The 12,126-nt window shown below is 39.7% G+C and overlaps 1 protein-coding gene across 1 annotated transcript in view; it reads right to left on the bottom strand.

Moving 5' to 3' along the window:
• ZNF292 (zinc finger protein 292) overlaps positions 1 to 12,126 on the bottom strand; it is a 35,540-nt gene that overhangs the window by 21,803 nt on the left and 1,611 nt on the right. Inside the window, exons 2-4 of the mRNA XM_035109435.2 lie at positions 7,392 to 7,546; positions 6,373 to 6,451; positions 4,220 to 4,355 (exon numbers count right to left, since the gene is read on the bottom strand). Coding sequence (XP_034965326.2) covers positions 4,220 to 4,355; positions 6,373 to 6,451; positions 7,392 to 7,546 — 370 coding nt within the window. The remainder of the gene's footprint in view (positions 1 to 4,219; positions 4,356 to 6,372; positions 6,452 to 7,391; positions 7,547 to 12,126) is intronic.

Genomic DNA, 12,126 nt, shown 5'->3' with positions numbered 1-12,126 from the left:
TTGATGCCCTTTTGCCTTTGTGCACTCCTATTTATCAGCTTTGCATTGTTTCTGGAGTTTTGGTGCCAAGTGAATAGAACACATACATGATTTTTTTCAATCATGTAAGTCACTAACCTCTGCCCACATTCCTATGAAATTTTGCATGCTCCTTTCTTATAGGCACCTCTATGATATATGTTATTTTAAAAAGTAGTTGCTCACAAAACCACAGGGCGTAAAGCAAACCGCCTTTAGTTTCCTCTGTCCCCTCAATCGACTTTACAGGTGGCTAATACAAAAACCTTTGTCTGTAATTTAGCAGGTTTCTTACCTAGGCTTACCTAGGTAATCCTCATGTCTACAATTTTTAAACCAAGTGTCCACAACACCCCCCCCCATCCATTCGATCTAGGGAGCCACCCACTAACAATGTCTCAGTCTTATGTGGATTGATTGTCAGTCTATTGGCTCTTGTCCAGTCCATTACCAAGACGTCCAGTATACCACGTCTTGGTTTCAGTATCTGGTCTGGGTACAAACTATGGTTAGTAGTAACCATCATTTGCCTGATTCAAGCAATGTGACATTTAACTCTTAACTATTTTTGACACCATGGCAGGGATGGGGGGGAAGAGCAGACTGTCCACAATGGCGCTTCCGATAATCAAATCATACTCTGAGAATTTACTCCATGTTATGCAATTAGAGTAACTGCCTCACTTTGCATATTTAATTGTGCAATTTATTAAAATCAGCTTAAGTTTTTTTTAAAAAGATAATGACAAGCTAAGTAAGAAAGAAAATATTTTCCTAAGCTATGCAACACAGGCGTGCTTTCTTAAAAAGAAATACACACACAGGCCATTGGGAAATCTGGGAGAAAGTCATTTTAATAACAAGAGATGACAGTTCTGTATATGCAAAGGTTTAGTACTGCTCATTGTTAAACACAAAATGATGAATTTATTCAATGCTCATTTTCCATGCCCAATCCAAAACATTCATATTCTTTTCCATCTTCCGCATGATCCAGTGACTAATTACATTTCTTACTTTTTAGCCTTGCTCTTCCACCCACAGTCCCTAATAATCCTTTAAACCACAGTGTTTATCATTTCAGGTAACCTGTCATGCATTGACAGAGGAACATTCTCTGCTATCACTGAAATAAGATACGGAAGGACCTTGAGGTTTTAAAAAATGTCCATTTTTAACTCATGAATGGGAACTGCAAGTCACATTAATATTATTAACATTTAGAGTTTTAATGTCAAGGTTTTAGTTTTCCTCTTGCAAATCCACAGCAACCTTTAATTTCACGATACACTTAACCTGTGAGCAAGGATGATCAGAAGACCAAGTTATGCTACAAAAATACAACCACGACACAAATAACACAGTCAATGCAGAAACAAGATCTATTTTAGAATAAAATAAATAAATTTTAAGCCACTATAAATGTCACAATAGAAACCCAATATTTATCTCTCAGACACCCACCCATACCAAATCTAATACAATTCTTTATCAAAATAAACCCTCAATTACTAGTTTCCCCCTATGATGTTCTTTCCTTTCTCCTAAAGGCCATCCCTACTGTGCAGGACATTTTAATTGTGTATATTATTATTTTATCATAGTTTTAGTTGTATTCTTACATAAATAACCTCAAGCCTAACCACTATTTGGCAAGAGGCCTCAATTCAAGATTTAATATTGTGCTAACTAAATTTCTAGTGAGAGCAGCACTATTCATAAACATGCCATTTGTATGTTGATGGTAATTAATAACAGCGTGGAAATTAATGCAAACTTCATTCAGATCATTATAACTAAGGGACTAAACTCTTAAAGTTCCTCAACACTTTGAGGAACTTTAAAAAGTGTCAAGGACACCATCTCAAACATTATGTCAGTCTTGCATTTATTCCCAGACACTATGGGTTGTATCTGACGAAGGTGTCCAATTTGCACATTTGATGGTGTTTCCTGCTTGGCAGGGGGTTGGACTGGATGGCCCTTGTGGTCTCTTCCAACTCTATGATTCTATGATTCTAATTCCACTTCTCCAATGAAACTTCTCCTCCCTCTCCTTGTACCCCGCTAAAATGTTCTGGAGGGTCGGGAAACCCCTATAACAGATTTTTGGGAAGAAGGAGAAGGAGGAGGAATCTGCCTTTGCATGAATAGGACAACTTCGTCAGATACAACCCTATGTCAGTATTTAATTTTTAATTGTATTTTATTACTTGAAGTGTTTGCCACCTGGCTCCTTTGGGAGGAAATGTAAGATATGCACTTAATAAATAAAATAAAAATAAAAATAAAATATTCAATTAATTCCCAGATAAAAAGGTAAAGGGACCCCTGACCATTAGGTCCAGTCGTGACCGACTCTGGGGTTGCGCGCTCATCTCGCATTATTGGCCGAGGGAGCCGGTGTATAGCTTCCAGGTCATGTGGCCAGCATGACAAAGCCACTTCTGGTGAACCAGAGCAGCACATGGAAACGCCGTTTACCTTCCCGCTGTAGCGGTTCCTATTTATCTACTCGCATTTTGACGTGCTTTCGAACTGCTAGGTTGGCAGGAGCTGGGACCAAGCAACGGGAGCTCACCCCGTCACAGGGATTCGAACCGCCGACCTTCTGATCAGCAAGCCCTAGGCTCAGTGGTTTAACCACAGCGCCACCTGGGTCCCTAATTCCCAGATATTCACACATTAAATAGCTTTGCAAGCAATTATTGGGGTGTGGCAAACATCACCATCCTGCTTCTCTTAGACAAAGGAAGCTTACAAATACAAAGCAAAATCAAATTCTTTACATGCCTTCCTATCACGCCAGATGAGCACTGTTTTCCAACCACTGCTTCCCAAAGGAGGCAGTAGCAGCATTCCTCATATCTCTGCTATGCATGTCTTCACACTCCCATTAAGCCCAAGTAAGGAAGAAGGGAAAGAAAATGGCCCTTGCAGCCATGTGACACGGCTTAAAATCTTAATATTTTGCATGCAGGTAGCTCTGTGCCATGCCAATTAAATGCACAGGTAGCATTTTTATTTTTTTGGCCTTAATCCATGCATGCAAACAGCTGATCCAGCTGAACACATGGATCACTGATATGGGAGGGGAGGGGGGAAATTATTACTTTAAAGACAAGACAAGACACCAAGGAAGTATTGAACACATGATTACACAAGAGCTATATAGTTTGCCCTCTGGATGCTTGCCATGGCAAGAATTAACTCACAAATCTTAAAATATGGGTGCTTCCACAAGAAAGCTTTACCATAGAAGAATTGACTCAAAAGTAATGGTGCATTTATTTTTCTCTGTCCTTAATGATCACGTATAAACTAATCACTATACAGTACATGGAATTACGGAGAATTTTCTTCTCTAACTTGCATTCTCTAATGCATAGCTGCCAAGTTATCCCTTTTTTAAAGGGATTTTCCCTTATGCTGAATAGGCTTCCTCGCGAGAAAAGGGAAAACTTGGCAGCTATGCTAATGCCATTTCTCATGGAGAGAAGAGATTTAAAAATGCTGTATCTTAGGCTGTTGCCTTCATGGACAACAAACTTAAAACTATTGTCTATACAGTTGATTCACAACTTGCACAGGGGTCAGGTTCCACGGACTGTGTGTAAAGCTGAAATTGCACATAGCCAGAACAACCCCAGAACCACCCTCTGCATCTCTACCTTTCCGGAACCAGTACATGAAGTGCCCCCCCCCCACCTGTGCAAGACATAAAACTTTTAAGCTCTCTGCTTATTTCCAATTCTCTCTCTTCCCATTTCCACTTAATACAGGAAGATATAACAATTGGTAAATAAGGATACATTCACACTTTTATTTTATAGTAAGAACTAATATAAATTACACATAACTGTCAACTGCTAAGGTTAGTTAGTATCTCTCAGTTCACAAGTCTTTTCATGTAGCTGTAGCCTACCTAACAGTGTGTGAGGATTTCTGCAAATTCACCTTCACCTAACGATTATATGACGTGTTGGACAGGGGGCAGAAACTGAAGTGAAGAAGTGCCTTATCCTGCAAAGAATTCATAGCAGGGTTGGAGAACCTTTCGAGCTCAAAAGCTACATTCCCTTGTGATGAATCGCCCAAAGACTGCATGGAGCCAGGGGCAAAAGCAAGCAGACTAATGGATGCAACTCTTAGTTTTGTACAGTAGGCTACATTTCAGCCTACATTTCCTTTGTAAACTTACCCTCATCCTGATCCAGAGGCTCTTGGGAAAGGATACTAGAAAGAACTGGATTCTTCCAAGTCCCATTTTCTTGAGCAAGAAGAGATAAGAAATGCAATTGGCAGCTGCCACTTTCCATCAATTTTGTGTGCGCCATCTAGGAAAAAATATCAAAGTAGTTTTAACAACTATATTTACATCAAATTACATAAAACGCATGCTAGCTCTTGGGCTTTTAATAATCAAACATAAGTAATTTTTACTAAGCACGTTGCCACAGTTGGCATGACAGACATTCAGTCCTGAATGCAACACTGGTAAGAACTGTTAATGAAGAACAAAGTGGAAGCCAATTTTAAATTAAATATACATTCATATCAGCATGCCTTTTTGAACAAGGATACTGTATTGCAGTACACTGAAAATATTGTGAAAAAGAGCTTCTTTTAGTTTTTATAGTTTCTCTCTGCAACTTCTATATGCTCTTTTGAACTGTGACCATTTTCAATGCCTCTATCACACTGCATGATATGAGAAGAGGGAGCATGTTTAAGTTGAAGGATGCTGTTCTAAACAGAGAGCTGTTGTCTGAAGCTGGATTGTTTAGCAACTGCAATTTTCAACTACGATCCCTGGTTCCTAAGCTAGGATTCCTAGCTGTGTAGGAGAAGCAAAGGGAAACATAAAAGTCCAAATCTTTGCTCTGGCTTGCTGAGTCTCATCCACCTAGCTCTAAAGCATAGCCTAAAAGCATTTGGCATGAACCAACCCAAAATGAATGTTAGCTCTGAAAATAAGACAGTGCCCTGTCGCCTTCTGTCGGAGTTTAACTGCTAATTATCTAAGCTCTACTGTCTTTTCAATTGAATACTGGAAAAAGCTACCAAGTGCTCACATACTCTTCTGTTCAGGCACCAGTGTACTAGGTATGCAATCACAGCATTGAATGATAGGAAGCTGGCAATCATATGGTATTCCTCAGCCAACCACAGATGAAGAAAGGGAATGCAGATTCATATTGCAGAAGGGTCTCTGTAGGCTACAAAAATGGAATTCCTAGTCCATCTACCAGACACAATACTTTCTTCTGTTTGAGAGCTTTTAAAACATTCTGTCCAAACTAAACTAAATACGTTAAAAGATGGGGGAAAAGAGAGGAAAGGAGTCATATCCTTTTAAAGCTGTGTGACAGGTAAAAGGTAAAGGGACCCCTGACCGTTAGGTCCAGTCACGGACAACTCTGGGGTTGTGGCACTCATCTCGCTTTACTGGCCGAGGGAGCCAGCGTACAGCTTCAGGGTCATGTGGCCAGCATAACTAAGCCACTTCTGGCGAACAAGAGCAGCGCATGGAAATGCCGTTTACCTTCCCGCCAGAGCGGTACCTATTTATCTACTTGCACTTTGATGTGCTTTCGAACTGCAAGGTAGGCAGGAGCATGGACCGAGCAACGGGAGCTCACCACATCGTGGAGATTTGAACTGTTGACCTTCTGGTCGGCAAGCCCTAGGCTCTGTGCTTTAACCCACAGCGCCACCCACATCCCGAATGTGTGACAGGTAGGAATTCAATAAATGCAACAGTAGGTTACAGTAGGTTACAAACTAACAAACTACAGTAGGTTACAAACTAGTTTGTAACAGTAGGTTACAAACTAACAAACTAACAAACCTACAACTCAAGGGGTTATGCTAACAGATAATGAAGCAGGATCATAAACCAAGCAAAATAACTTTGTGGGATAGAAAGCATACTTTTTAAAAAAGGTACCAAAATCACTATCATGTTCATATTTTTATACAGATTTCTGTACACCAATACTATTCTTGTCCAGAATCTGGAGGATTATAAGAACTGTGGAGTGCTTCAAATTTTCAATTCCCCTTTATCACAAAGTTTCTTTACCTCCATCAAGTTCGCAAAAACACAAGGGGTAAGTAGCTATGTGACTTACCTGAAAAAAATGGAAGGCTACTAAGCTAAAGCAAATTTTCCATCTGAACAATTTCCCCCTGGCAGAACTATAAACCATCATCTCACTGGGATTTGGATCACAATAAATCTGAGAGACTGACACACAACAGAACTCTTCACTGTAGGAGAAACAGGAGGCACCAAACATTATATATTTATGACACCAGATGCATAGGTTGGTTAAGAAACCAATCTCTTACCTGAATAAAGGACTGAAACTCTTTCCATTGGTTTTCAGGCAGTTCAAGAGGCAGGGATAGCAGAAGTTCGGCATAGCTTCTGAAAAAGTAAGTAAGATTGCAAAATCAGTTAATTTCTCACTACTCACAACATGAGTGGGGAACCTCCAGTACACAGGCCTAAATGGGCCTGACACGGATCCTAATTTGGCCCATGAGGTAGCCTCCCACAAACATAGCTGCCAAGTTATCCCTTTTTTAAGGGATTTTCCGTTATGCTGAATAGGCTTCCTCGCGAGAAAAGGGAAAACTTGGCAGCTATGCCCACAAACCACATTCATCTTATGTCATATGTGATGTCAGCTGTGGGGGCAAGTATTCCCAGTGCCAATAGTCATCCTCAGAGGTGTCTGTAATTGCCAGTGAGCTGATTAGTGATAAATGATCACCTTTAAACTTTGACTTGTATCAATCACCTAATGCTGTTATGATGTCAGATTGGCAGTTGGGTGGTCCCACCTGTCAAAGCTGGCCAGCAGGCAATGTTCGAAATCAGCTAGTACCAGGCGCATTTTGTGACTGGTGCAGGCCCAACTGCAACCACGTGGAGATCTCTGGATACCAGGTTGGCAACTGACATCTCCATCTGGCTGGCCCATCCAGCTTTCTTAAGCAGGTAAGCAGAAGAAGCTTATTTGTTGCATTTATATCCCACCTTTTTCTCCAAGGAGTACATGGTCCCCCCCCAATTGCAGTTAATCCCTACAAGAAGCCTGTGAGGTAGGTTAAGAGGCTGTGACTGGCCCAAGGTCACCCAGCTTCATTACTGAGTTGGGATTTGAACCCTGATCTCTCAGGTCCTAGTCCAACACTAGGTGAATCTAGTCCCATTTCCTCTCACCAATGTATTAAAGATGTCAGTCAGGCCCTCATTTACTATCTAAAAGAACTATCCATCACTATATACAGCATTATGTTCCAAAGTAGCTTGAAAATATAAAACCACTTGTTTTACATAAAACTAATTATAGTATACTCACAGTGCTAAGCGTTCAAGCACCAAGGCTACATTTTCACATTCAGAGGTAAGGTAAGATCGCACTTTAACATAACTGTGGATAGCCTCTGTGTATACCTCCAGCAAAGGCAAGGGATCCTCAGATGTCTTCCAATTTTCTGCATATTCAAGAAGCGTCTGTTTAGAAAACATAAAGATGGAATAATCAAGACTGGAATCCTGTTTTTCCATTTTATTCACTGATATGAGACGACGCATTCACCATTTCCCCCCTCAACATTATACATTCTTAGAATCTACCAAATGAGTAAGACTTTCCCCCTCCATGTTCCACCAAAGAGCATAAGAGAAGGAGCATGTATGTGCTTTGAACCTCAATATGTTGCAAAGCACTGTGTTGACACACCAGACACAGCAAACCTCAGACACACATGGGATTGAGAGACCACACATCACAGCTGCTCTGCACCACTATCAATGCAACAGCTCCAACACAAAGCTGCAAGCATGTGGCATCCTATTCCCTGGCTGGTAGCTGTTGCAACTGCTGCAATCAGCCACAGACAAATTACCAGTTGTTGCACAATTATGGTAGCAGGTACTTAAGAACAGTACATTCGGGCCATAGCTTTCTTGGGAAGGGAGTTATTTAATAGTAGGACTGGGCAATTAAAGTAGTGCTTGATGTAGCTGGTTGAAATAATGTCACTCACCCTTCATAACAGCTCCATAGGACAAGCAGAAAAGATTGCATTTCTGATCTAGTGCTACAACTCTACAAGGAATTTTGTGAGTTGGGAAATGACCTTTTAGCCTTACCTTAGGGACGAGGGACAGAGGAGAGTAGAAACACTAAGAAATATCTCTTGTACTTGCTTTTGGAAGAGTTCCTTTATTTCTTGATGAGACCAGTGTATGTAATTATGCATGTATTTGTGTATTTTGTTACTCAGCTTTCGTCTGTCAATTTGTAATAGTACAGAACTATGCAGAGCACAAAAATTCCATTTTGGAGAAAGAGAGGCTCTGAGGTACATGATGTTCAACTTTCAGTCAAGCATAGCTGGGCCTGGACAGTGAGAGAAGACTCTGCAGAAAACTCACAGCTCATTCAACATGGATATAAATGTAAAATATATGTAAAATATAAATAAACCTCTGTGTATTGTCTAACCCCCTCTGGCTTCTGAGATTTCCAGGTACTGCCTAGCTGTATAAGCATGTCTCTAGTAATGGTTTTTTTAAAATGCCCTTCTCTTTAACAAAGCAATAAAGCTTAAAAAAAAGATTTATGCACTGAAATGTGATGCATGTTTACTCAAAATTAAGTCTCACTGAGTGGAACTTACTCCTATTTAAGGGTGCATAGAAATGCAGCTCTAGCCTTGGTAATGTTAGAGCTAAACTTGGTAATGTTACTGTAGACAAGGGGTATCTTCAAATTCTGCCTAATGATCAGTACTGTGCCATGAGCAAGGGAGACTATTCTATATACAATTAAAAATGAAATATTATAATGACTTTTGTCTCCTAATCCACTAGATTAGCAGAGGGATAGGAATAATTCAAGAGACACAAATATAAATCACAAAGAATTCTCCTAGCACAGATAACAATGAACACTTTGCCAGTGAAGCACACTAAAATGAAAATCTTAATTATTATGTTTCCATGACCTTTTGGTTTTGGTGCCCAAAACTAATATGGTGTCAAATCTACATGCCGTCAACTGAACTTTGCATGAATTCTGGGGGATATTAGAATATTTTGTCAACTAGTGTGAAGAATCATTTAATTCTAAAAAAACCAGAGTTACCAAATGGGAAGTAACCCTTATGAACATTATAGATTGATGCCATGAAACAGAGGCTTGAATTGGAAAAGGGACAGTGGCTAAGGAAAAACCCAAAGGAGAACATTTCTACATAGAGAATAATACATGAACATTGTATTGGGCCTTTTCTTCAAAGAATCAGAAGGGTGGTAGAAAGCATGTATTATCTATTGACATGCAATATTTATACATAATAAATTTTATTTTACATTGCTAATACATCTGAGCAGGATCATTAAGGGAGGGGGGTATCAAACACCTGTGAAGGACAAATCTGGCCCTCTCTCTATTCCCTTTCTTTATGAGAGCTGGGTCAATTGTTCCAAAGCAGTACTGCCAAATGCAAATTCAGAGTCACTACACACTTTTGCACCCAAACAATTTCCCAGAGACCATGAGAAGGACAACCTGGCTTCTGCTAATGACAGAACTAAGGATCACCAGGTTGCCACACCATGTCTATCTGTTCAAAAACATCAGTAAGGAAAGTCCACCTAACCTCAACTGGATATAAATGCCTGATTACAACTAATCAATTTATTTTGGCATTTTTAAATTGATCTCCCTCCTTTACCTTTTCCCTCCAGTCCCCTTCCCTTGTACGTCTTGTCTTTCTAGTTTGTAAGTCTGAGGGCAGGGCCAGTATCTAACATTTGATTGATGTAAGCCATTTTGGGATACAATATTTGTCTGAAAAGCGAAATAAAAATATAATTACATTAATTAATACATGAAAGACACCAGGTGAGTTCAGCCCTGGAAATCATATTCACTTGTTAAAGCACCATCACACTGTGGTGGAGAGTATTTAATGAGCTCCCTTCTAACTAGGCAGGCCTATATGTCTGCCCTGCCACTACAATGAAGATGCAAGGACTTGAGAGAATACAAAGGCAGGTAAAAGGAAAGCCCCCTTTAATTTTACACTGTATACAATTCTTTATCCAAGCTTCTATAATGCTAAGAAGTACTTGACCCTCCCAAATTTCTTTGATTGCAACAGAGACATAACTAAAAGATAGAGACTGCCTTTTAGCTAGATGTAACATCTTTCATAAACACCCATCACAAAATTTCTTTAAAAATTGAAGGATAAATTACCATATATACTCAAGTATAAGCCGACCCGAATATAAGCAGAGGCATCTAATTTTACCTCAAAAAACTGGGAAAACTTATTGACTCGAGTATAAGCTGAGGGTGGGAAATGCAGCAGCTACTGGTAAATTTCAAAAATAAAAATAAATACCGTCCTATGCCTTTCCCAACTGTCAGCAGTGGGGTGAGGGGGAGAAGCGGCGAGGAAGGATCCCTTCCCCACTGCTTCTCCCTCCCTGCCGCCTCGCACAAAGCAGGCATAGGACGGGGGTTCAGAGAGTCGTAGTGCAGCGCTTCTCTGAACCCCCGGTCCTGTGCCTTTCTCCACCGCTTGAGAATAAGCCTCATTCGAGTATAAGCCGATGGCAGCTTTTTCAGCACATTTTTTGTGCTGAAAAAGTAGGCTTATACTCGAGTATATACAGTAAGTATTAGAAAAAGGGGGGAGACTATCAATTGCTTTGATATCAGATTGGCCCATAATACAGGGGTGGGGAACATCAGACCCATGTACCAAACATGGCCCACCAGGCCATTTTTAGGAAGTCATCCCCAAACATCCCACACCTCACACCATGTATGACATCAGATGTGGTGTGGGTAAAGGTGGGACTCCAAAGGAACCATCAGGAGCCAAAGTTCCCGGTTGTTCCATGGATCCAGCAAGGCACACTCCCATCCACCCATCTTGTTTACATACTGTAATCTGATTTTTATTATTAATCACATAAACATCAATATCCATAATAATGAATAATTCATAGTAAATATAAAGATATAGATGTACACACCAAATAAGGTGTGTGCATATATATATATATATATATATATGTATATATATATACACATACACACAATCTAGCTCTTAATTACAAGTTTAAGAAAAAAGGCGGAAGAGTGGAATAAGAACATGTAAAACACAATAATAATAATTTCATCTCATAAAATCAGGATTTTCTATTTTATTACATCAACTTGAACAAAGGTTTTTCCCCAAAAGGCAACTGATAAAATTACGTAAATTCCATACTAGTTCACATGAACAAAGCCTGATACATTTTAGAAATACATAAACTGAAGCCTTCTATGGTTTGAGGCATGCTAGAAAAGTGCCTCCCTTTCTCTCAAAAATGCACAAATTCAAATCTCAATTAAGTTATATGACCAAGAGACACTGAGTTGATGTATGGGAGCTCAACTATACTGTTGATTTTATTCACTCCTGCTTTCAGGAGTTCTCAATAGGCAAAAAGGAACATCTTATTCTTTCTAGCTCAAGATGGGAATTTAGTCTATGACAGTTGGTCTAAGGACCAGCCTGTGCCCCCCCCCCCCAATAGGAATACTGGGACCCTTTTTCATTCTTATTGTTAAATGGCACTGATGCAAACTATGGTTAACAAAAAACAAGGATCCTTCAACCTTTGGTTGACAAAGGATCCTAATTTGTTAACCACTGCTTCCACCTGTGAACTTACAACACAAAACCATGGGAAATGATGGGATGGTTATAAATGGGTTCACAGAGGTGAGGAGTATACCCTAAGGCTGACTTCCTATTGGGTTATGTATACAGAGGGACAAAAACAGAATGTGACCCATTATTATAGGCCTAAATTTAAAAAAAAACATTTTGACCTAGAAAAAAGAAACTTAATTACAATTAAATTCCATCTAACATAGGAAATAGAAATAGAAAGCTCAGAAATAGAAAACTCTCTTATACCAAGTCAGCCATACACATGAGTGGTAAGCAAAATACAAACCTTGGTTTACCACTCGTAGTTTAGGAAGAAACCAATCATGAGTTTGGGTTCAGACATAA

This window comes from Zootoca vivipara, chromosome 3 (assembly GCF_963506605.1).
Source record: "Zootoca vivipara chromosome 3, rZooViv1.1, whole genome shotgun sequence".
NCBI lineage: Eukaryota > Metazoa > Chordata > Lepidosauria > Squamata > Lacertidae > Zootoca > Zootoca vivipara.
Note: the sequence above shows the minus strand (reverse complement) of the source record. Positions and strands in the feature narration are given on the sequence as shown.